Source organism: Chrysochloris asiatica, unplaced genomic scaffold, assembly GCF_000296735.1.
Source record: "Chrysochloris asiatica unplaced genomic scaffold, ChrAsi1.0 scaffold00267, whole genome shotgun sequence".
NCBI lineage: Eukaryota > Metazoa > Chordata > Mammalia > Afrosoricida > Chrysochloridae > Chrysochloris > Chrysochloris asiatica.
In genome coordinates, this window is record NW_006408785.1 from 143,713 (window position 1) to 169,999 (window position 26,287).

At 37.9% G+C, this 26,287-nt stretch overlaps 1 protein-coding gene across 1 annotated transcript in view; it reads right to left on the reverse strand.

Moving 5' to 3' along the window:
- Positions 1-26,287, reverse strand: part of TBC1D5 (TBC1 domain family, member 5) — a 519,410-nt gene that overhangs the window by 129,869 nt on the left and 363,254 nt on the right. Inside the window, exons 15-16 of the mRNA XM_006874244.1 lie at positions 22,490-22,770; positions 16,911-16,976 (exon numbers count right to left, since the gene is read on the reverse strand). Coding sequence (XP_006874306.1) covers positions 16,911-16,976; positions 22,490-22,770 — 347 coding nt within the window. The remainder of the gene's footprint in view (positions 1-16,910; positions 16,977-22,489; positions 22,771-26,287) is intronic.

The following is a 26,287-nucleotide window of genomic DNA, read 5'->3' on the forward strand; positions in this document are numbered from 1 at the left end:
CTGATGATACATGGAGGGGACTGTAATCATTGCAAGGATTTGTTGAATGTAAAACTGATGCTCTGCCATATCAACCTTCAATCAATTCACAATGAAAGCTTAAAAAAAAAAAAAAACTTGGTCTAGTGAAATAGAAAAAATAAAATTCAATGTAAATATACAAATAATATACAACTGATTTGCCAAAAACAGAATTAAAAGATACACTTTTGTTGGCTATAAACAAAAACAAAAAAGCATATATTTATATGTATCAGACAAGCTTCCAATATTTTTTTTTGAAATATGAAGGAAGTAGTGCTATAATTTTAAGTAATCCATACTACAATTATTCCAAGCATTGCACATTCACACAAACACACATGTTAAGTGACTGTACTTTTCCACGCTAATGGAATCATTTTTAATAATGGAAAGCAGAGACTATCATTACATTTCACATTAGAATAGAAAGATAAAAATAAAACCTGTATCTTTAACCAATGCTTTGTAAAGACCCCCTTTCCCTTTTGTTAACTGCAGGACGGATATATGGGTACCTGTGGCCTATAATAGAAACATCTGGAAATGGGTCAAAGTACTGGCTCACAGGAACTCTTTCTGAACTGCCTCCTCACTAGATTGTGTGTAGCAGACTGGAGTAAGGACTCTAGTAAGTAATGCTGAGGGGGCATCTTCTTGCTCAAAATTAGGCTGACACACCTAGCATTAGTTAGAAGAACTCAGGTCTTAGTTATGCAACAGGGATGCTCTCATATGGTTGTTATGCGGACTTAACCTGCAATCTACTTGGCCTGCATATAAGCACGCAGTCATTCACTCAGTTATTAGTAACTTAAGGCCTACTAAGTACTAGACACTCAAGAGTCCAGAAAGATAGTGTACACAAAAAATAGTTTAAAAAAAACATAAGCAAAACAAAACTCATGGAGTTTACTTTCTAGTTAACAGAGACAAACAAATATGTAAGAAACATATATAAGATTTCACATGAAGGAAAATAAACCAGCAAAGGGGAATATGAATATCAGAGGAAGGTGATGCAGATGTCACTGAAAAGTTGATAGTTAATCAACAATTTGAAGCAGGTGATACACCAGATTTGTAGATAATATGAGGAAATATCAAGTGCAAAGGTCCTGTAAGAAAAGCAAAGAGGCCAGTGTGTCTGTCTAAAACTGAGAGTGAAGCGGGGGTGGAGTGGAGGTGGGATTGGGGGTAGGTCTGAGAGCAAGCAGGAAATTAGGGGATTTATACACTATTTTGATTACTTTTACTCCGAGAAGAGAAGCTACTGGAGTGTTTAAGCATTTTTAAAGGATCACTTGAATTTTGATAATGAAGATATCATTTTTGGGGGGCCGGGGGGTTTTCAGATAAAAGTAGGGAAGACAGTTGGGAAACTGAATAAAATATCCCGATACTCAAGTGATCATAGCTTGGTGGTGAGAAATGGCTAGATTCTAGACAAACTGGATTTGCTGATAAACAAATGAGGGCTATGAGAGAAACGGAGGAGTTAAGTTTAAACTTGGCCTAAAATGCTTGGCCTAAGAATGGTGAAGCTGCTATTTGTGTAGTTAGGAAAGATTGACGGGGTTGCTTTTAGGGATAAGATCAGGAGTTTAGTTTTAGATCTGTTGAGTTTTAGATGCCTAATCAAATATCCAAATGCTCATGTAGACAGTCGGGAATTTGGGTTTGGATTTCAGGGGACAGGTCTGAGCTTGGGATATAAATTTGGGAGGTAGTAGCACATTGTTGTTGTTAGGTGCCATCGATTCGGTATCAACTCATAGCGACCCTATGTACAACAGGACGAAACACTGCCTGGTCCTGGGACAACCTCACAATTGTTGCCACACTTGATCCCATTGATGCTGCCGTCTTGCCAATCCATCTCGCTGGGGGTCTTCCTCTTTTTCTCTGATCCTCCACCTTACCAAACATGATATCCTTCTCCAGCAACTGGTCCCTCCTGACAATATGTCCGAATTATGAGAGACAAAGTTTGGCCACCCTTATGAAACCCCTACTCTGCTCATCTGTCTGATGGTGTCCTACAGGTCTCTGAGAGTCTGCTCATTTTTCTTCATTCTATGGCTCTCTGCTTCTCTAACTATATAATTTCAATCGATGTATATTTAAATTAGGGAGCTCTGGCAGCATAGTGATTATGAGTTGGGCTGCCAACCTCAAGGTCAGCAGTTCAAAACTACCAGCAGTTCCACAGGAGAAAGATGAGGCGTTCTGCTCCCGTCAAGATTTACAGCCTCAGAAACTCTGTGCAGGGTCGCTATGAGTCGGAACCGATTCCACGGTACTTAACAACAACATTGTTTAAATCTGAATTATTTCTTATGCTAGTTCAATCTGTTGTTGAGTCCCTCTAATGAATTTTTCATTTAATTGTACTTTTCAACTCCAGACCATTTAGTTTTATAAAAAATATCTATGTCTTTCTTAATATTCTATATTTGGTTAAGACTTAGTTTCCTTTAACTTTTAGACATGGTTTTCTTTAACTCTTTGAACACATTTATAATGGCTGATTTTAAATCTTTACAAAGTCCAATGTCTGGGCTTTCTCAGGGAGTATGTGTATTGCTTACTTTTTCCTGTGTAGAGCTTTATGTTCCAGTTTCTTTGTGTGTCTCTTAAGTTTTGCTGAAAACTAGACATTTTAATGATGTAATGTAGTAACCCTGAAAACCAGATTCTATACCCACAGATGTTTCTATTCCTGATTGTTTTTTTTAGTGACTTTTCTAAACTAATTCTGTGAATTCTACAAATTTTATTGTGTGGCCACTGAACTATCTGCTTGATTAGCTTGCTGCTGTTAAGTGCCACTGAGTTGCTTCTGATCCACAGTGATCCTGTGGAGGGTTTCTAAGGAGCAACTGGTGGGTTTGAATCACCTACCTCATAGTTAGCAGTCCAGTGCCACACTAGGACCCCCTGGTTAGCTTGGTGGTCAGTTCATGATTGAATAGAGATTTCTCAAAGGCCTTGAACCAGTAAGTCTTTCAGGCTTTGCCATGAAGCTTTGTGTGTGTATGTATGTTGGGGAACATCTTGGAAGCTTCACGAGGCAGTTTGCAACTCTTTTTTAGCCTTTACATCCTGCTGTGCAGAGCCTCAAGGTCATCTTGAGTTGGGAAATACATTCTTCTCAAGTCTCTTTACTAGGCATGTGTATTTTCCTGCCCATGTATCCGGCCTACTAGATTCCTAGGACTATGTCAGAGCTTTAAAAAACCCCTATGAAAATCTGTTGCTCAGATAAGTTTTTGGCCAGCCTCTTGATAATGCTTTTTCAGGCAGCTATGATAATAAATAATTGCTGCTGCGTTCCCCCCACTGAAGATCAAAGACCACAGCCTTCAGTATGGTGTGGTCTTTGATCAATGTAAAGAAAACATAATTCTTCACCATCAGACCAAAAAACAACATCCATATAAATGGAGAATAGATTGAAGTTGTCAAAGGCTTAATTTTGCTCAGATCAACCATCAACACTCATGGAAGCAGCAGTCAAGAAATCAAACGACATATTGCATTATGCAAATCTGCTGTACATGACCACTTTAAAATGTCAAAGAGTAAAGATGTCAGTTTGAGGACTAAGATGTGCCTGACCCAAACCATGGTATTTTCTATAGTCTCATATGCATGTGAAAGCTGGACAGTGCACAAGGAAGACCGTAGAAAAACTGATGCATCTGAGTTTTGGTGGTGGAGAATATTGAAAGTACCATGGACTGCCAGAAGGACAAACAAGTCTGTGTTGCAAGAAGTACAGCCAGAGTGCTCCTCAGAAGCTAGGATGAACCAGACTTCATTTCTCATACTTCAGACATAATGTCAGGAGGGACCAGTCCCTAGAGAAGGATATCATATTTGGTAAAATGGAGGGTCATCAAAAAGGAGAAAGATCCCCAATGAGATGGATTGGTACAGTGGCAGCAGCAATGGGCTCAAGAGTGGCAATGATTGCGAGGTTGGCACAGGACCTGGCAGTGTTTTGTTCTGTTGTGGATAGAGTGACTATGAGTTGGTACTGACTCGATGACACCTAACAACAACAACAGCAGGTTCCCCACATTCCTACCCTCTCATTCAACAAATTCCATGGGGATATGGTTTGTCAGTGAGTAAGCTCTGATAACTAAATAAGGGCAAGCCTGGTAAATGGGCTTTCCTGGTGACCTGGAAGGTTAAATAATGATAATTCTCTGGATTTGGGTTTTTGGGGTGCTGCAAATACATTCTGCCTCCTCTAGTGGCTACTGTGTTGCTGGGTTTCATAGCTACCTTGGTTGCATGGCTGCTAGTTTTCAAGGCTAGAGGGATATGAGGAGAGGGAGGCAGGAATATGGCAAGCAAGTTCAAACATTACAAAACTCATTCTTCTTACTGAGATTAAATTCCTTTTCTTACATAAACTTTCCTGAGATTACTGTAAACCTTTGACTAATTTATAGAGCTATGAAAAAATAATATTGACAATTTTGCTAATGTTCCTGTTGCTTTTATGGAGAAACAGATTTTCCAGTGTCCTTACTATGCATTTCCTAAAGTGGTTCTCCACTGACTTGATTTTTAAATTTAACCTGTTTTGTAAGTTTATTTACATCATATATAAGACTTTTATTCTTTTAAATGACTATAAAATTTTTTTTTTTGTAGGACTCCTGAATAAACATTATGTTGTTTGCATTTTGGTTTGTATAAACCCAACTGCAATCACCCTCTAGGAATGTACATTTGTAGGCACAAACAATCAGCTATCTTTATAGGGTAACTTTATAGAATTGGGAATGTCACATCCAATTGTATGGTGGTGGTGGTGGTTTCGTACTGTTGTCAGTTTCAACCACTAGTGACCTTGTATATGAATTCTAAATTTAAATAAAAGGTTCAAAGTGCCTTCCACTGCTTTAACAATTTATAAATCCACAAAAAGACTGTAAGAGTTCTAATTTCTCTGCATCTTTGCAAAGACGGTATATATTTTACATATACACTAATATGTATGCAGGAGCTCTGGTGGCATAGTGGGTTCCATGTTAAAGTGCTAACCACAAGGTCAGCAGTTTGAATTTACCAGCCCCTCTGTGGGAGAAAGATGAGGCTTTTTGCTCCTGTACAGATTTACATCCTCAGAAACACTATACAGGCTCCCTGAGTTTACAGCGACTCAACGGCACACAACAACAAATGTTGTTGTTAAGCCCCATGGAGTCGGTTCTGACTCCTAGCAACCCTGTATAGCATTTCTAAAAAGCAGCTGGAGAGTTTGAATCAACAACTTTGTGGTCGGCAGTCCAGTGCTTATCCTACAACACTACATCAGAATTCCAACAACAATAATACATATGTGTGTGGTGCTGTGGGTTATTGCGCTGGACTGTAAGGTTGGTTTGAACCGCATTTTCATTAGCTTATTTTTGGAATTTAAATTAAAATTGCCAGGTCTTTCTTCCTAGTATGTCTTAGTCTGGAAGTTCTGCTGAAACCTGCTCACCACCAATGACCCTGCCAATGTTAGAATTACCAGTAACATTGCTTCAGGCATCATACCAACATACAAGTCACCACAGTATGACAAACTGACAGATATAAGAGATAATAAATATATTTCTTTCTTTTGCTCTGTGGCCTGCCTTTTCATATTGTTTATGGTATTTTTCCGTCTCTATTCTGTAAAATCTGTCAATTTGCCTACTATTTCCTTTATGACATTGGGTGTAGGGTCCTGCTTTGGAAGACATTTCTTAGCCCAAGACTGTATAGTAATATTTAGATATTCATTGAAAACCTAAGTTTTTCTTTTCAAGCATATTGTCTTACTGCTCTACAGAAGTCTCTACCTTGAACCAGTAACTTCTATTGCCTCAGGGTGGTAGCACTTATAACTAAAAGTATTTGCTCAGCTTTGAATTTCAAATAACTTTTAAAAAAGTCCAGAGCAAAAGATATGTCTTCAAATTAAATGTATTTTTATTTACAAGAACATGGTTTTTCAAGAAATGAAGTGGAAACATTCCTATCTTTTTCTAAGTTTTAAAAATGAAATTTACCTGTCCCTTAATTTTTATATTTGTATGTACACAAATATATATATATACATATAATTTGTATATACACATCTATAAAACTCTTGGGGTAGTGATTTTCTAAAAGCATTACAATGATGACCTTCTGCTTTTTCCCCTGAGTTCATTCCTCTATTAAGGTTTTCTGGTGTTGCGCTGTGGGCTAATGCCTCACACTGCAAAGTCATTTGTACTGCAAGTTCGGTGATTCAAGCTCACCAGCTGCTCCTAGGAAACCCTATACAGGGTCGCTATGGGTCGGAATCAAGTCGACGGCACTCAACAACAACACCCCTTAAAGGTTAAAGAGAAAGGCAATAGAGTGAGTCACAGATATGAGACAGCAAAGGAACTTGACCAGGTGCTAATGGCTTTTAATATGGAGGAAGGCAGCCATGAACCAAGGAATGTGGGCATTCTCTAGAAGCTGGGGGGTCAGCCCTCAGCTGACAGCGAGCCAGATGGTAATATTGGTCTGATAGCTGCAGGACTGAATTCTGCCACCAACCTGAATGGGGAAAGAAACAAATTCTCCCCTACAGTTTCCAGAAAGGCACACACCCTGTTGGCACCTTGGTTTTTGCTTCAGTAAAAATTGTTTCAGATCTCTGACGTACAGAACTATAAAATAATAAATCCGTACTGTTTAAATCAGTCAAGTTTGTAGTAATTTGTTGTCGCAGCAATAGATAAATTTGATTACATTTTCAAAACCAACTACAATACTCCTTTCCTCTGCATCTTTGTTGTTGTTGTCAAGTGCCATCAAGTTAATTCTGAGTAATAGTGACCCTGTATGGAGTTTGAGAGGAACGACTAGTGAGTTTGAACAGCTGAGTTTGCAGTTCAAACCAACCTTGTGATCGAGTGCTTCATCTGCAGCACCAGACCTATTTTAAGTGTATTAGAGTTTCCCTGTCATTTATTCATGATCAGACTTCCTGAGTGTTAGATTATTTCATTGTTCTTACACCTTTTGGTTTCATTGACTTACTTCATTATTTTACGAATCTTTAAAAAAAAATCGGTACTCATTTCTTTATTGTACTTTGTATTTATTTTGATGTCCTTCTATCTTCTTTAGTTGTATGCTTGTGTGGTGGTGGTTGTTAAGTGTTGTTGAGTCGGTTCTGACTCATGGCAACCTCATCTAGAGCTTCTGAAAAGTGGCTGGTGGGTTTGAACTGCTGACTTTGCAGTTAGCAGTCCAGTGCTTATTCTACAGCAGCAAGCCAGAACTGTGGTATATAGATACTTTACATCTATAGATTGTATCCTTAGATACTTTATTTTCCAGGATGTTCTCATTTTTACTTTTTGCATTCCCTGTGAGTATCATTTTATCTAAACCTTTCCAAGGGTTTTGATAGATGGTACTCTTATCATCAGTAGTTTCTCAAAGTTTCATTTTGGTTTTAGATTTCCTCATTAATTCAAGAGTTACTTGGTGGGGTGATTTTACATTTACAAGTGGAGCAATATATGCATATAAAAATAAATAAATCTAGGGATAGAGGGAGTAGTCCTGTTGGCAAACCTTAGAGTTTATATGTCCCCAAATGTCTATTTTATCTTCTCATTTGAATGCTACTTTGGCTAAGAGTATGATTCTACTTTAAAATAATTTTCCGTCAGAACTTTGAAAATAAACTAAAATGTCTCCTGGTCCTCCATTTTACCAATTGCTAAGTTTGATGTTGATCTTTTGAGTATCATATACAAAATTTCTTTCTTTGTTCTCTCTGGAAGTTTTAAAAATTTTCTCTTCATCCTTGAAGTTCTGTTAGCCTTCGATGGGGTTTCTAGGGTTGGGTGTTTTTAGTTTCATCTGACTAACAGGATGGTTTTCAATCTGCAGATCAATCTCTCTTTGGTTTTGGAAAATTTTCTTTATTATTTCTTTGATTGTTATACTCTAGTTATGATCTCTAGGCTCTCAATATCTGACATTAGAGTTTGAATTTGTGTTAATGTGTAATAAATTGCTGCCAGGTTGTTGTTGTTGTTCTTATGTGCCATGGAGTCGGTTCCGACTCATCGTGACCCCGTACTGGGTTTCTGAAGCTGTAAATCCTTACAGAAGCAGAAAGCCTCGTCTTTCTCCCACAGAACAGCTGGTAGTTTCAAATTGCTGACCTTAAGGTTTGCAGCCCTACTCGTAACCACCACACTACCAGAGCCAGTTAGAATCATTTAAATTTTACAATATTGGAAATAGAATATTGTAAGCTATTAAACCTGTATCCACAAATCCATTTATTCACAAAATCAATACATTACAGAAAAAAGTTATGTTCACTTATAGGTATCAAATCTTGGGAAATTTTAATTAAAAATTATAATATTATTTAAGTATTAAAAATCTTAAGAATATTCAAATTTGAATGCATCAACTGTTTCCAGGTTGAAATTATAATTTAACCAAGAAATTATTTCCATAATTCTACATTTTATCTGCACTACTGCTAAATACAATTAATTTTTGTCTCGTCTCTTCCCTATGGACTTCTGGTGTCGCATTGTGGATCGTCAATGAACTGCAAACCACAAGGTCTGCAGTTCAAACCCATCAGCTGCTGCTTGGGAACCCTATACAGGGTCGCTATGAGTCGGAACCGACTCAACGGAACTTAATGACATCTTCCCTAAATATGTATACAATTACCTGTTTTATCTCCCCAAAGAATAAATCAGAGAAGTAGAATACACTGCAACAATATAATATTTGCAAAATGCTAGTCCACGTCGACCTTTACACATGCTTTCTCATTTAAGCATAATGATGTTGTGTTGCGGCTCCATATGAGACAAGTGAGGCCTAGAGATGTTATCTTGCCCAAGTACATGCAGTTACGCTTATGGCTAGCAACATCGTAAGTCAAACCCACATTTGTCTGAACGTAAAGACTACACCATCGCATATTATTATACTGCTGTATCACACAGAGCAACTCTAAAGAGCCATCAATTCAAGATGGAAAGAAAAGAAAAAAACAATTGGGGGAATAGGTTCACCTACATACGTTTTAAGATAAATAGTGAGATGGCTTTTTCAAAAACAGAAAACAGCTGATTATCAGGTGGCTTATATTCAATTACAAGTGCTCCTGGTTGTACTACAAAGCCCAAACTTCACTGAGGAAAAGAACTGTGGTTATTACCAGCTTTGCCTTCGGGGAGAAGCGAACACAGGGGCTGGGAAGGGAGGGAGGAACAAAACAGATCTGCTGGTCTTGAGTCAGAATTGACTTGATGGCAACTATTGTTTCTGGAGTTCTGAGGTGCCCTTTGGAATAGCCTAAGAGAACTGGCTACACCAGAGCTGTCCAATAGAAATATATTATGAGCCACATACATAATTTAAAAATTTCTAGTATCCACATATTTTAAATTTAAAAGAATTTGCATTTTGATATTTTACTTAACCCCACATATTCAAATTATTACCATAATGTATATTATCACGACAACATATAGTCACTATTAAAAGATGACTACTTTACAGTAATTTTTCATAGGCAAGTCTTTAAATTTCAGCGCATTTTTTATATTCATAGCATACAGCTCTAGCGTTCAACAGGTACATGTGGCTAAGGAATAACATATTGGACAGCTTAGGTATAAAGCAATGAACAGTTTAAATTTCTATGTTTAAATCATTAAAAAAATTTTTTTCTAATATCATGCAGGTTTATTATAGTTAATCTATTATTAACACAATGAGGTAATGGTGTTACTAGAAGAAATGTTCAGAATATCTGCTTTAATAAATTAACTCATCATCTATTTATTATGAATACACAGTTTGGAAAGAATGTGAAAGCAATTTGTTCCTTTGAGGGGCAACAGTATCTATAGGTTTCTGTTGCAGCTATTACTCTGCTCAGCCAACAACAGTTTTTCAGTAATAATTCTAAAGTCAACTATGGTTCAACTTATCTCTGAATTACCAAATTCTAAATTAGTAAGTGGCAGCATCAACAGGCCCAAGTGTGGCAACAATTGTGAGATTGGCCCAGGACTGGGCAGTGTTTCGTTCTGTTGTATGAGTCGCTATGAGTCGGTACCGACTTGATGGCACCTAACAACAACAAATTAGTAGTAACATTAATAAAGTACTTGACCTTTCACATTAAAAAACAAAACAAACTTAACCTGTACAAGATACACTACTCCTCAATGATCAAAATTTCAAGCTTAGGCCATAGAAACATGACCACATTTGTATGGCACCCTGGGGTAAACAAAGAGGCCAGGTCTTACCAGCACTGTTCCATGATTGAAGGGCTTGTACTCTCAACAAACTAGTCACCCATACACACATTGCACAGTGCTTCTGAAGCTCTAAAGCCCTTTTCAAGGTTCTGACTGCTTTCTTCGCTTGCATTGCAATTTAGAGGCACAGCCTTTATATTGCGTAGCACTGCCTGGATCATCCCTGAGCACGGAGAACCTCATTCCCCAGCTGCTGGGAGTATTGGTTGCTGATGACTGTTTTGAAATGCCTTTCTAGAAACTGCCCTCAGCTGAAGACACCTACCTTACTTGAGGTCAGGCCCCCTGGAGTGAAGGGTTTCAGCAAATTCAGAGACTGGTTTCAGGTGTCAGGGAATCAAAGTCCTCCCAGCCCAGAGGATCCAGTGCAGCTGCTTTAACTCCCCAACAAACTTCCTCTGTCTCACAAGTCTCTGACCAAATGTCTGTCTGACAGACCGTTTCTCATGAGTCCACAACTAAGACAATTACTTCAAACGATTTTGATTATAAAAACACTGTTGCTGTTAGGTGCTGATAAGTAAATTCTGACCCACAGTGACCCTGTATACGGTTTCTGAGGAGTGGCTGGTAGGTTTAACAACTCTGGAGTTCAAACTGACCTTGTGATCCAGCGCATTATCCTGCAGCCCCACACTGGGACTTTAGTATATAAAATATAATAAATGTACAAAATTATAGGCGTCTACTCAAGCTCCCTCATGGATGCACACATTAATACATACATGCACAAAGTCTTGCATTTATAACCAAACTTAGGGGTCCAAGTCCTGTGCAATTGAATTTACAATCTAAGTGATGAAAGCAAACAAAGTACGGAGTACTCTGGGAGCACTCTGAAGAGAGTGTCTATTCTTCTCAGGCAACTCAAGGAGGTGTGAGCTACACCTCCACATTTGAGGAGTAGAGGGGGGTGTGTCTCAGAGGACACAGTATTCCACTGATTCAGGGCTTGATGTAAACCTTTAGAGGTCTCTGCCACCCACTGAAAATGACAGCAATACCATACTGAAAATAAGGTTAAAGGCTGTCCAGTAGGGTGATTCTGTCTGTGTGTGGTGGTGGTGGTGGTAGGGTGCCCAGAAAGAAGGAAGGTCAAATTCCAAATTCTTTCTAAAAGCTGCTCATGATCTAAACATAAATTCCACTGTCCAGGTCACTCTACTGGGGAAAGGAAAGATTAAAACTGTAAAAATAGAGCCTGGGAGAACCCCTTGTTCTCATGCTAAGGAGTCTGGCCTTTATCTTGTTAGGAAATCATGGGTGTTGCTGCAGGATTTTAGAGAAAGAAGTAGCAGGAGGGTTGCCAGGGGTTTGGTTGAGTGAGGCAGTTGTTGCCTTGCCTGGGCTGTGGCGCTGTAGGCTAAGCGCTAGACGATAAGGTTAATATGAACCGCAAGGTCGCTGGTTCAAACTCACCAGCCACTCCTCGGAAACCCTATACAAGGTCACTCTGAGTTGGAACTGACTCACAGGCACTGAACAACAGCCCAGGGTCTTTCCCTCTCCGAAACACTCAAAGGCAGATTTGTGCATCATGTACTCTATGCCAGTGAGATAGCTGAAAGCCCAATTGGACTGAATGAACTTCATGACCACAGAATGGCTATGAAGAAGAGAAATAGGAAGGGGAAATAATATTTATCAGGCTCTTTATATGGCCCACGGATACAATTTTCATAACTTTTCTCTCACTAAACTCAGTGGATTCTATGACTAGGGGTATGTTCCTGAATGGGTCAGCAGAACCCCAACAGACCTAAGACCAGCTGAGGGGGGTGGATTGGATATTCAAAGGGAAAACTATACAGAGGCTAGGAAGCCTGGGGAGCTTCGGTAGGGAGACACAGCCAGAGGAAGAGAAAGCGAAAAGTCTGGAACCTCAGTTCTCTGGTCAACAAGGTGCAGATCCCTTGACTCAAGTGGCAGGAGAAACGGGAAGGCATTTGGTAACCTTTTGTAACCTCACTGACCAGAGTGAGAGACAGCAAGAGGGCTGCTGTCTGCTCATTAAAGACACGCAAACATCATTCCTGGTGCTAGGAGAGCAAGTTACTAGGAGCAGGCAGTACCTGAAGTTCCTGGAACACACCTCTCTAATTTAACTATGGAATACAAGTATTACCGAGTCTGGTACTTACATGCAGACATATCCTTTTAGAATATCAGAAATATTTATGAAGAAAAGATAGAGGTGTTAAGTGACCACCTTTGTAATTTGACTCTGAAAACCAGAAAGGTATGTGAGGAGAGCATATAGTGGTTGGTTCTACCATCACCAGAGTGCTCTGGGCTAGGTACTGTGGCAAGCCCCTACAATAACTCTGGAGTAGCTGCTGATGAGACTTTCAGTAACATCTACAGATTCCCCAGCCAGGGAGGGAGAGTTAAACCTAGGCTCAACTCCAAAACCCATATTTGTCACAGCCACACGGCCCTGTGTTCTAATGTCTATAACAAGTGGCTTTAGTAATGCAAAATCTGTTTAAGTGAAAATCGAATCAGAACTTTCAAAAGTACAAATTCTGACCTTGTTCTCAGTCCAGTAGTAAACTCATCTATTCAATGTTTTTTTAGGAGTAGGTGTTCCTCAAAAATGTATTTCTAGCTAACTGATGCTCCTGGAAATTTGTTTTATATCATCATATATTTATCTGCCTTTTTAAAGGGATTATACGGAACATAATACAATTGTTTCTTTTGGTCCAGGAATATTACTTCCCAGTAACAACCAGAGTGACCATCATAGTGTTGTCCACAGGATCATTTTTGTTGTTTTCCCAGTTTCCTCCCTTATGCTATATACAGGAGCTGTCACTATTTCCTGTCATTACTATGTTCTACTTTGGGAGTACAGTGGCTCTGTAGGATAAGAACTGGACTTCGAACCACAAGGTTGGCGGTTCAAGTCCTCCAGCTGCTCCTCAGAAGGAAAATGAGGATTACTCCTTCCACAAAGATTTACAGCCTCAGAAACCCTATACAGGGTCTCAATGAGTCGGAACTGACTTGAAGGCCTGTAACAACAACCACACATAGTGACCCTGTATAGGGTTTCCAAGGAGTGGCTGGTGAGCTTGAACAGCTGACCTTGCGGTTCAAACTGATCTTGCAGTCCAGCACATTAACCCACAGCACCACACCACAACAATATTGTTGTTGTTTTTAAGTGTCATTGAATCGGTTCCGACCCATAGTGACCCTTGTTTACATGCTTTAATTTCATCTTAAGAATATCATCATTGGCTATCTGAGTAGGGAGATTTTTTTTACTCCTTTTCCCCTCTTATATTTAATCCTGATTAATGGTATATAATGATGTCTATCTATATATATTGTGTATATAATGGGTACATATAATCACATATAATATAAATATATATATAAACATATATAAATTTTAGAAATGCCTATCACAACAACTTATAGATCTAAGTTTCTTTTCTAATGGTCCATTATATCATGGTACTTACATGCTTCTAATTCTTTCAAAGAAACTGCAAATTTTCTTTCAGAATAGTGTGTGTGTGTATAAAATGTGCAAACATGCGTGCGTTTTAAAGCTTTGGATTTATAAATAAGTTCTAAATATCATTTCAAAAAGAGATATTTTATTCTGGAGGTCAGTATGCCTTATCTAAAAATAACTTCAAAGAAATCCATTGTTGTTAACAGCTGTTGAGTTAGTTCCAAGTCATAGCGACCCTGTATAAGGTTTCTGAGGAGCAGTTGGTGAATTTCAACTGCTGGTTTTTGGGTTAGCTGCTCAGTGCTTATCCTGTAGCGCCACACCAGGACTCCCACTGGACAAAGTATTCATAAACACAGAATACTGTGGCACATAATTTGTGACTGAAACCTAGAATAAGAGATATAAAATGAAACTTTCAAAAACATAATTTATTGAACTAAAGAAATTGTAGAATCTCATTTTATATTCAGGTTAGTTTATTTTTAATTAAAACCCATGTAATTATTTTGTGCTAAAAGGTGAAGACACAAATGCATAAACTCATGGAAAAGTACTGTATACAAGGAGGCTTCAAAAGATTGTGGAGAAGTGGAATTATAATATAATGGAATTTTTCTACTAATTTTTTGATGCTTTGTCATATAGTCAAATAATCATTTAAAATATTGACATTTATTTCATTCGTTGCAAGATAAACTTCCATTACTTCGATTAAAAAAAAAACAACAACGTTTGGGAAAGTCTAAATAATAGTTTTGTTTTCCTGAAGTAACAGGTATATCTCCTCTTGAAATACTATATATGGGAGTTTGATGTTTTGGGTCTCTGATGGAGTTCTCTCATGTCTATTATTATGCATCTAGTGAAGCAAAGACTGTTAAAAAAACTTTTCAGGAGGCCACATTGAACTATTTGGGTCTATTTTAAATTCCTTATGCTTCCTGATACGTCTTAGGAAATGCAGTGAGCAACACACAAAGTGATTTCTCCTAATGAGGGTACGTGTCATTTCACTGTCTCATACATGCTTGTCACAGTCATCATCACAAATTGGGACATTTGAGCCTCACGTCTCATAAAGCAGCTAGAACTTTCCCTTCCAGACCGAAAAAATCTCTGTCAGAAACTGGAAGGCAGAGGGAGTTCTCAACAGGGTATACAGAAAAAGAGCTGGTTCCAGACCATGTAGACTTGATTGGCCAACTAAAACACAGGTCAAAGTTCACACAGCCTGGTAAAGCTCTAGTGGAACCAATGAGAACAGAGCTTGGCACATAGCAGGCACTCAATACATACATATTGATAAGTTAATAAGATGATTCTACTTTAATACATGATATAAAATCTGCAAGGTATTTGTACAATATTATGTCACTTCCCTCATCAAGGTTCTGTTAAAAAGTAGCAGTGGCCATATGCAAAGACAGCAATAGCACAGAAGAAATGAGAAGAAGAAAGTTAGCTAGCTTCCAGGTTTCTCTTTCCACAGGTCTCACTTGGGCACTATGTTATATCTTTCAGAGGAGGGAGACATCTGCTCTAGAGCCATTAATTCTGGTATAACAGAACCCTGTGTCAAAGTTGGTGAAGGGGCTCAGAACTTAATTTTAGCAAACAAATTTAGATACTGTAAATTCTCACCATATCAGATGATAGCATCAATAGTCTTTTACCTGCAATGTCTGACAAAGTTAAAGAGAAATCATATGGAGATGACTGTTCTTTTATATTATTCATGCTATTGCAGCCCTTTATTATGGGGCATATAGCAAAGACTAGAATTTTTAATAGAGATCAAGAAGAATTAATAGTTCTTCATGGAAGCCCCGAGCTGGAAAACTCACCAAGGGTCATCAGGTTCAATTAACCAGAATATAGCCAGAGAGTACCCATGAAACACAGAATTATATAGAGAAATAAGACGTTTAGTCCTCTGTTACCACTATGTTTTTTGTTGTTTTTTTTTTTTTTTTAAATTAAGATAATACATCAAGCACCTTCAAATCACAAACTATTTTTTTCTGCTAATTTATAAGAAAGCAGGGGTACTATGAATACATATAATAATTACAATAATATTTTAATCTGGAGTGGCACTGTAGGATAAGTATTGTATTGCTAACCTCAAGACTGACAGTTCAAACCCACCTGCTACTCCTCAGAAACTCTACTCAGGGTTGCTATGAGCCAGAACATTTTAAACTTAATAGCAATTGTATAAATATTTTAGATTAAGGAAAACATGATATAAATATTTTAGTTCATAATACTCTCTTTCTAGTCTGAATTGGAAGTGAAGGTTCTTTAAGTCAGAAGGGACTTTAGAGGTCATTTTAATCTAGGTTTCCACTTATATAGACATCCTGTCCATGGTATATTTCATCTAAAATATGACATAATAAAATACTAAAGTAACAAATTTAAATACTTAGGCACTTTAAAATTCTATAAGAGCTGCTAGATGTGGACTACTACTATTGCTTTAGTTGTTAAGTAAACTATTTTTTCTAGACTTTGCACAAAATGATATATTAAAATGGTCTTTTTATATTTTTAATAATTGTCAGCTATTATATAACGGAGATTGGCCTCAGTGTAATTCTGTTAGCATCATTCATAATATTGCATGTGTACTTAGAAACTTATTTCAAAACAGCGTTGTAATTCTTTTAGGTAAAATTTAGTAAGTACCTTGGGTTATCAGAGCCTATGGATGTTTAATCTCAGAACTAATGTGTCAAATACTGTCAGAGAACACCTGTACAACAAATGCAACAAAACAACCACTAAATATAAGTTCAGTCAGGTCTGCAAGGAAAGAGGCTGGTAGAACCCTGGCATCACTGCCAGTTTCAGCATCACCCAGCTGTGACATGCGTGAGTGGGACTTTTGTTTTAAACAACAGTGCCACTCTGTGGCCATACAATGGTAGTGAATTGATAAACAGTATGAATGGAGGTGGGCAAAGTGAAAAATGGGATTTGGAAAAAAGCAATGATATTTCAGGCAAAGAAAAACAAAACAAAACAAAAAGCCCACTAGGTTGCTATGGTAACTGTACCTTGGAGGTCAGTTAGGGTCTGGACAGGAACACAAACCTGAGCATCGCTTCCTGTAACTACATCGCCTAGATTTCATAAGAAAAAATAATTAGATTTCATAAAAATGAAATAATCAACTTTACTTTTCTTCCAGACTTAACGTTTTAACACTTTTATCAATCTAATTACTAAAAATGCAATAGAAAATACAGTACATGCTTATAAAAATCAATATAAAATATTTTGTAATGGTAATAATTTTTTGTTTCCTATAAAGCTTTTGCTTTTTTCTTTTAAAAGAAGAAAACAAGTTTCTACTGATCTAGACTATAAAACTTGACAATCAAAAGATTTCTCTGAATAGATTTCATGATGATACAAATATTAGTGTGACTTTATATATCCTTTCTGAAAAAGAATCACTTAAAAAATTTTTTTACCCTAAAGTTACAGCAATTACTAAGAAACTGACAGGCTTTGAAATTGATAGTCTAACTTTATCAGACAAAATTTATTATTAAAACTTGAAACCCACTACTTCATGGTAAGATTAAGACCTAATAAACCTGTATGTTAAGTGAAAAGTTCAAATTTCAAATACATAATGAAAAGATTTCATAAATTACTAGCACTAAAAATAAACCTGTGAACTGTGTAACCTCTAAACTTGATACAGTTATTATAGGTAAGATTTCAGTGACAAATTTAAGAATTCTTACAGATGTAGATGTATTCAAATTCAAAGGCAATCAAAACTGTACACAAAAGAAATAGGGAAAAGGGGCATTTCCAAAGCACAGGAAAGGAAGCACATCAGGAAATGCTACGGATTCGGGTACAGTAACATTTAGGAAGAACACTTCTTGGTTCTTTGGTTTCCTTCCTGGATGGCAAAGCTCAACACTGAGCAAACTTCCTGGCAACAGAATAATCCTCTGGATATACCACAATCTGAATGCCTAGGCTATTTTGAGAGTGACTAAGAGAAGAAATAGAAAAAACAAAACACACCTCTTGACAGACACCCTAATTTCTGTGTATGATCAATAGACTTGCGTCCCCTCTACCTTTTTATACACTACGTAGTTAAGAAAACCCAATTTTTGAATTAAATAGTAGCACTCAGTTCCCTGACCACTTGCTACAATTAAGATTTTACAGCACAGCTAGCTCAGCTGGAAATTGTTGGGTTGTAATTATATCCTTCTCATCAATTAACAGTGCTTGAATTTATAGTTGTATAGCCACCACCATGTAACCCAAATAAATCTATAAATAGGGTATCTACTCCAAACAAGTGGTAAACAGCTTTTAATAGAACTATTAGGTCCTGAATTTTCTTAATAAGTACAGTTACCTCTCAATTTAATGATAAACGATGTGCCTACATTCTGAATATTTGCTTGAGAGTCTCCATTATATTCCTCCACTCAACTTAGACAGCTGCTTCTCAATCACCTATCATGCATATTTAGACTAAAAGCCCATTTTAATTTTACATATCATACCAAGAAAAGCCTGGGCTAATATCTGTGCAGTCTCTTCCTCTTTCATTACTCCATCCCAACACATAAAAACCACAGACTGGATTTCAAGCAATTTATAGGTGGGTAAGTCACAAGGTATTGCTACACTATGGTTTCAGTTCACACATGCACAGGTTTATTCCAAGCAAAACATGTTTACACATGTTTCTGTGATTAGTGGATGGCTGCAGATAGGCTCTCTCAGTAACAGACTTATCTTAGTCTTATTAGTGTGCCTTCAAAAATAGTTCCAATCAAAACCTTGCCTTCCTAGGTTCAATTCAAGGAAGAGAGATCAACTCTTAGAAAGTTATGGTGACTGTCTTGAGAGCCTCCAAAGGGGTATCTTGATAGATTTTCTTGAAGGACACAGGACAATTATGGGGCTTATAAGGAGCTCTGGTAGCGTAGTAGTTACGAATGGGGCTGAGAATCTCAAGGTCAGCAGTTCAAAACTACCAGCTGTTCCACGAGAAAAAGATGAGTGCTTTCTGCTCCCGTAAAGATTTACGGCCTCGGAAACCCTGTACAGGGTCACTACAAGTCGGAACCGACTCGACGGCACATAACCACCACCACCATTAGGAAGAAGTGTTAATAAGACAACTGGAAACTGCACTGGTGAGGAAAAGGCCAGGAAAGTTGTGCAAAGGATTTTTTTCCCTTCACCACAGTATACCGGCTCATTTTCTGAGGGTAACAAGGGCTGCCCTAACAAGAATTTCTTTGGGAAACCTAATGCCATCCACTCTACAGTCCTGATTTTGACCCTTTAGACTTCTATTTGTTCTAGAAACTCAAAGAACATTTAAAAGGAACATGATTTGTGTCCCCTGAGGATTAGCAAACTAAAGTTTTGACATGGTATAAGTTGAAGGGCGCCGAGTTCTTCAGGGATGGAAATGCTGCCTTGAGAAGGGTAGACATGGAAGATATGTTGAGAAACAATAGCTTCACATTTTGATATTTTTGTTGAATAAAGGTTTCTCTGATAGCATAGTGGTTATGAGTCAGGTTGCTAACCTTAAGGTCAATAGTTCGAAACTACCACCCATTCATTCTACAGGAGAAAGCTGAGGCTTTATGCTCCGGTAAAGATGTACAGCTTTGGAAACCCTATACATATTATAGGGTCACTAAGAGTTGGAACCAACTTCATGCACTCCACCACTACCACGATTTATAGCAATACTTTTTGACTTACCCGTGTACATGAATTTTGGATTTACCAAATAACTTCCCCAATATAAGCACAAATAATTGAGAGTAACTAAATTATAAAAAGGCATGCACTTTCCTCCTCATAGTGTTTTTACAAACAATTGTCAAATTTTCTTTAACAGTAAAAAAAAAAAAGCTATTACATTATCTTTCCTCAAAGGCACTAAGTAGGTGACTGCTCTGAGATGCTTAGAAGTCATCTCTCCTGAGCACAATCCTCCTGACAGGCTAAATATTGTGCTCACTTATCTCTGGGACCAGGTGACATGCTTGCAGTGAGGTAGCAGAGTGAAAATGTAAACATAAAGATCCAAAGTTGGAAAATTATTTGTCATTGTAGGTTAGCAGATGAATCTTTCACCTACAGAACCACAGCCGAGGGGCTCCACCGAGTCTCTGGGTGAGAAAACAAGGGTGGGCGTGATATAGGGTTCTACTGAGGGTCTCACAGTGTGAGTGAAGGGAGCTCATCAAACTACACTAGTTTCGATTTCTATAAAACTCTTATCTTTGCTTTTTACTTAATTTTATTCAAACCTTTCTGCAGGGAGGGACATTAACAGGCATATTCATCTTTGAATATGAAGGTAGACAAGATTTTTTAGTCGACTGACATGAGGCATATGAAACAGAAATAAAAAGATAGAGGAGTTGCCAAACAAGGCCACTTGCTTTCAGCACAGGGATCAGTTACAAAATTCCCTAGTGATACTTGTGTTCCAAATACTTTGCGTAAGTGCTCTGTTGTCTCCTTATAACTGGGGACTTGGTTTTCATCAATTGTTCCATCTTCATGCACTTCCTTTCTCACTTACTGTGATATTAATACTTGACATTTCCTGAGAGACACAACTTTATATTTCTATAGTCATTTGGCTTGGTTCCTCAGAAAATTTAAGCTTCAGCATCAAGAGATTCTCTGACTCATTTGCCCGTCATCAGTTAGAATTACTACTGACTACAGCTTGTTATCAAAGCAATATTGAAATCATATTTGTTTAGAACAATAAAACAGTACAATTAAGAAATATATAAAATCACATTCATTTTCATTCTGGAAGTGGGCATGTCTCCTGGCATTAAAATACATTTACAACATGCTAATGATATGAAGTCTCCTTTTCTTTAAATCATGTGTGATAGTTCTACGTTACAAAACAAAGAATGTAATTTAAACAAGATAGTCTCATGAAAGGTAAATAGAATATTCTAATAAAATTTGAATAGTAATTATATAGTCTAATATTCATACAGGAAAAAAATATTAAAAAGATAGAAAACATGATATAACCCATGGAGGAATCCACATAAATGCGTACTCACTACTGAATCATGCTCATTATTTTGTATCACTGGGAAATAAAGTCCATATAACTTACCATTTTCAATGCCATTACTAAAAAAATTTTGATAATTTTGGAAGCAATCTCTTTGTAAACAGGGTATATGGAACAGAGTTTAAAATCTTGCTGATTCAATATTTCTAGTGCTATTGTCAACACTAGTTACTGAACATTGCTAAACATCAGGATCCCATAAAAATGAGTAAGGCAGGCGTCAGGGGGTTTGGCCCAACACTGCAGGGTCCCAGACTGTACGCTCTGTGTGGTCTTAGAACTGCTTCTTTTGCAGATTTTCTGCTATTATGTTACTATTCCTGGCTTCTATAGTATAGATAGCAGAGTCCCACCATTAAAAAAAAACAAAAAAAACCTGTTCCTAACCTGCTACGAAATTTATTGTGAAGTGGCATAGAGTTGGTTCTAACTCATAGTGAGCCTGTATAGGGTTTCCAAGGAGCAGCTGATGGGTTTGAACCACCAACCTTTTGTTAGCAGTATAGTGTTGATCCTACGGCACCACACAAGGACTCTCTGCTATGAATTAGGGGGGGATAATCCATTGACTGTTTGAAAATAAGAGTATAAAGGTTCTGAGTAAGAAAGTCAAGAACTCTCTTATGAGTAAAGTACACGAGGGAGATACAGTACTAGAAAGAACCCTGAACTAGAAATGAGCTTACCTGAGTCCCAGTAGCAGCTTCTCCTCATAGAATGAGAAATACGAACTGCAGGAATGCTCAGTTTTCTTCTGCTCTAAACTTCTATGGTTCTAACTTTCATTACATGGACTCAACACACTTAATTTCAGTTGCTCAAGAGTTTGTTTAGATCTCCCCCTACCCTCACATTCTTCCCCTTAAGATTCTAACTGGTATTCCTCTGAGGTGAGACAGCTGGTTCAGAGACTGCAAGGCTGACAGTATGCTTCCTCAAAACCCTGCACTACACACACTCAAGAATGCTCTGGTTAGTAATGCTCCGAGAACGGGAATGTGCTGCTTCAGGTTCTCTGCAGCAGGACAGTTATAACGACTTAGTAGAGAATGGAGTCAACTGGTCTGAAGTTCTGACTTCTGAATGCTTGTACCAATTGTATGGGCACCCATGTAAATGGCTTATACTCCTGGTGTGGTGCTATACTATAAGCATTGGACTGCTAACCACAAGGTTGGCAGTTCAAACCCACTAGGCTGCTCTTCAGAAACCATACACACAGGGTTGTTACAAATCAGAACTGACTTGACAGCACTTAACAATAACACAACAATTAAGACATATCTATTTTTTAAAATACCTAAACGAATTATTTCATTAATGAAGAAAAACACAGTATCTGATATTTCAAATTTAAAAGAATAAAGTTAAGCCATCTCATTTACTAAGTTTTATATGAATTTGCATTGCTAAGAGACTGAATAAGCAGGTAAGGAAATCCCGGCCTACAGCGCGAGTGTTCTCTTTGGCTTTACTTTCGTTGCTGGTTTTGTTTTCCTTTTTCTTTTCCCTTACCTTTGTTCAATTGCACTGGCATGCTTTCTGATTTCATCAGCCTCTGCTGCTGCTGCTGCTGTTGTTGTTGTTGTTGTTGTTGTTGTTGTTGCTGTTGCCTGGAGGCCTCTGCCGAGGTCCTGGTGGGAATCACTGGAGTGCAGGAGCTGCCACTACTGACCCCAGGGATGGGGTTACCAGCAACGCCAGGGGGCGGTGCTGGGGAAATCAACTTTCTTCCAAAATTAATCAGGCTATTAGAGACTTTATTTATATTCAGGGGAGTACCTTTGGCATTGGTCCTGGAAAATAAAACAAAAATTAAAGGCAGAGAGGTTATTTAAATTAGAAGACATCTCTGTGTCCTATACTCCGCTGTAATTTCACATACTACGATGAAAACATAACCTGGCCTGTTTTGAAAAGAACCATTTACTAGGTCCATTGTAGTTGTATAAAGGGAGAAGTGAAAACAAACTAATAAAATAATACAGTTTTTTGAAATGTGTGTGATATATGGAAAATAGTCTTGTAACTTTTCATTCATTTAATAACTAGAGCCTCCTGCATGTAGACCTTATGCTAGCTTTCTTTGGATATGATTGTTTAACACAGACCCAGTTCCCTTCATGGAGCTTCTAGTCTAGCAGGAGAGAAATGACTTTTAATCCAATAACCATGTAAAGAAATGCATGATTAACATATACGATGAGGGCTATAAAGGAGCAAGTCCTGGTGAGTTCACAGCAAGGGGCACTTGGGTAACTGGCTGAGAAGAGATTCTTCAGATGTGCCGGCACATCAGAACTTAGTCAAACTTAATCTCATTTTGAACAATAAATGAGTCTGAGAGTCATGAAGTAAATTCATAGATGTTTTATCAAGCACCCAAGTCATTAAAATTGCAATCCACCCCCAGCTCACCCAGAATTTCTTTCTTCATTTCCCTATCCCTTTTCTTGATAGCATTTCTCATCAGTAGACATAGTGTGAGTTTTAGTTTTTTGGTTATTATTTGTCTACCTTCTCCAATACCCTTTCAAATATATATGTTTTATGAGAGCAAGACTTTTTGTTGTTGTTGTTGTTGTTAACTGCTATATTGCAAGTGTCCAGAACATCACAAGCACTTTACAAGTATTTGTTACATGGTGACTCCATCTATGTTTATCATTGTCTTTGGCTTGAGTCAGTCCCCAACTCATGGAAACCCTGCGCCCAATGGAAAGAATCACTGCCTATTCCGGCACCAGCCCCATGATCAGGCTGTGATTGAGACTGTTGTGATCCATAGATTTTCATTTGATGGTTTTCTGAATAAAGATCACCAGGCCTTTCCTTCTAGTCTGTCTTAGGCTGGAAGCTCTGCTGATACCTGTTCATTATCACAGCAACAGGTCTCCGCATGGAAGGTGACAATTCTGCCACAAAAGCACCACTAACTCCTAATACGTCACAGAGAGAAAACAGTCCCTGCTGCTAGCCACGGCCAGTCCTTCCATTTGTACCCTAGATACCCCGCAGCTCTCTTGTCTGCACCATCATAGTTTCCTTTCTCCATGGCACCATTCCCATTAGCATCTGTGTGTGTACATTTGTAGTACTTTCCCCTTGAGCCCTCATTCCTGTCCAGTTACCCTCCCATTTCTTCTCCTACCCACACTGTACATTTTGAAGGTGGTTCCTTAACTTGCTACTCCTTTTCCTTTGGTCTTGGGCCCACTAAGTCAGCTTGTAGTCTTTGCTCTATAACCATTCCTCAAGTCACTAATGACTTCTGCACTGCAGATCAAAAAGCCCATTTTGATTTTATTCTTTAATTGTTGCTGTTAAGTGCCATTGAGTTGGTTCAGACTCACAGCAACTCTTATAAGGTTTCCGAGGAGTGTTTGGTAGGTTTGAACTGCAGAACTTGAAGTTAGCAGTCCAGAGCTTACATACCCAATTCCCTTTATTTCCTCCCTCCCTTCTCATACTTCTTCTCTGGGCTTCCATGGTGTGTCAGACATATGCTGTAACTATACCTGATAAATATTTGTTGCATGAACTACCTGTTTTCAAATGATTCATAATCTTATATTAAGTATCTCATGCTATTGTCTTAAAAGATTGGTTATGATTAGAAACAACTGTCTTGATGACTGGTTATTATCATAAACTATTGTAGTGATAAGGAGCTCTGGTAGCATAGTGGTTACAAATCGGGATACTAACCTCAAGGTCGGCAGTTCAAAACTACCAGCTGTTCTGCCGGAGAAAGATGAGGCTTTCTGCTACCGTAAAGATTTAAAGCCTCAGAAACCCTGTGCAGAGTCACTATGAGTTGGAACTGACTCCATGGTACTTAACAATAACAACAACATTGTAGTTATAGGTGGCAATCCAACCCTATAATACCAGAGTTGGTATTTTTATTGCCAATATCATTAATAGAAGCTTCTTTTCTTACTTTTTTTCCCCCACCTCTTTTCTTAAGAGTGGAAACTGAAAATCAAGTTTGTGGGATTCAGTTATTAGATTTTGGTTCACTTGAGTTTTACTATCATTTCCTTCTCCCAGTTTACCTGGCAGCACTTACATAGTTATGTGCCTACTTTTTATATAATAGTTGTAACCCTGGCATTGCCAGATACACCTCTAAAACCAGAACTGATTCATGCTTCTATAATAAAAAAAAGAAGATTACCATACTTTTTCTTTTCTAATAGTACTACTATTATAGTCTAGGTATAGGAGACTTAGATTGTCTAGGAGTTTAAAACCTGAAATTCAGCTAAGTATACGGAGCCCTGGTATGGTGTTGTGGGTTAATGCGCTAGACTGCAAGGTCGATTTGAACTGCAAGGTTAGTGGTTCAAGCTCACCAGCCATTCCTCGGAAACCCTATATAGGGTCACTATGAGTCAGAACCTAGTCGACGGCACTTAACAACAACAATAACAATAATAAGTATACATATAAAGACCTAGTCATTTATAACTCAATGAAATGCTGGGAGAAAATCATTTTTCAAATCATTCCTTTGGAATAAAGTTTTATCTGTAACGAATTAGCTATTAGATGTCCTTCCTAAAATGACTGAAAATAAAGTTTCATAAAGGAGTTATGGATAGGCAGAGATTGTGTTGTACTTAGTGGAGTTGTTGTTGTTACATTTAGTGGAGTTGTTGTTGTTGTTGTTAAGTGCCATGGAGTTGGTCCAGACCCAATGTGACCCTGTGTGGGGTTTCCAAGGAAAGCCTGGTAAGCTTGAACTGCCGACCTTGTAGCTGAAGCTGATTTTGCAGTTCAGTGCATTAACCCACAGCGCCACACCAGGACTCCACCTAGTGGAGTAGAGCACTTGTATTTTAAAGAGTCTATGTGGTTAGCTGGGAGAAGATGCTCAATACGTGTCTATTAAGAAAACAGAATGAATGAAACGAAAGGAATCAACACATTTTGGCTGAAGGAGGCACTATATTCTACTCAGTAGTCGGCACGCACTCCCATTTCTTATGAGTGGCAGTAGAAAGAAGAGCTATCAAGATATTGAGACTGTTATATTTTAGTTTCACTTGTATGTAAGTCAAGATTCATAATTCACAAATATGAAGAAGTTATAATGTTGTTACCCTTTTTTATAAACAAAAATGTACTAGTCAAATTCCCATACTGCCAGTTGTAAAATTTATATGTTGATAAAAGTACTAAAGAAACTGCTACAGCATTATCAAGAGAATATGGTTAATGCATCTTCATTACTACTAATAACCACTAAAAACATATAGATCAAGCTCATGCCGAGCAATTTTTCATTTCAATAGCTCTTAAAAGGGG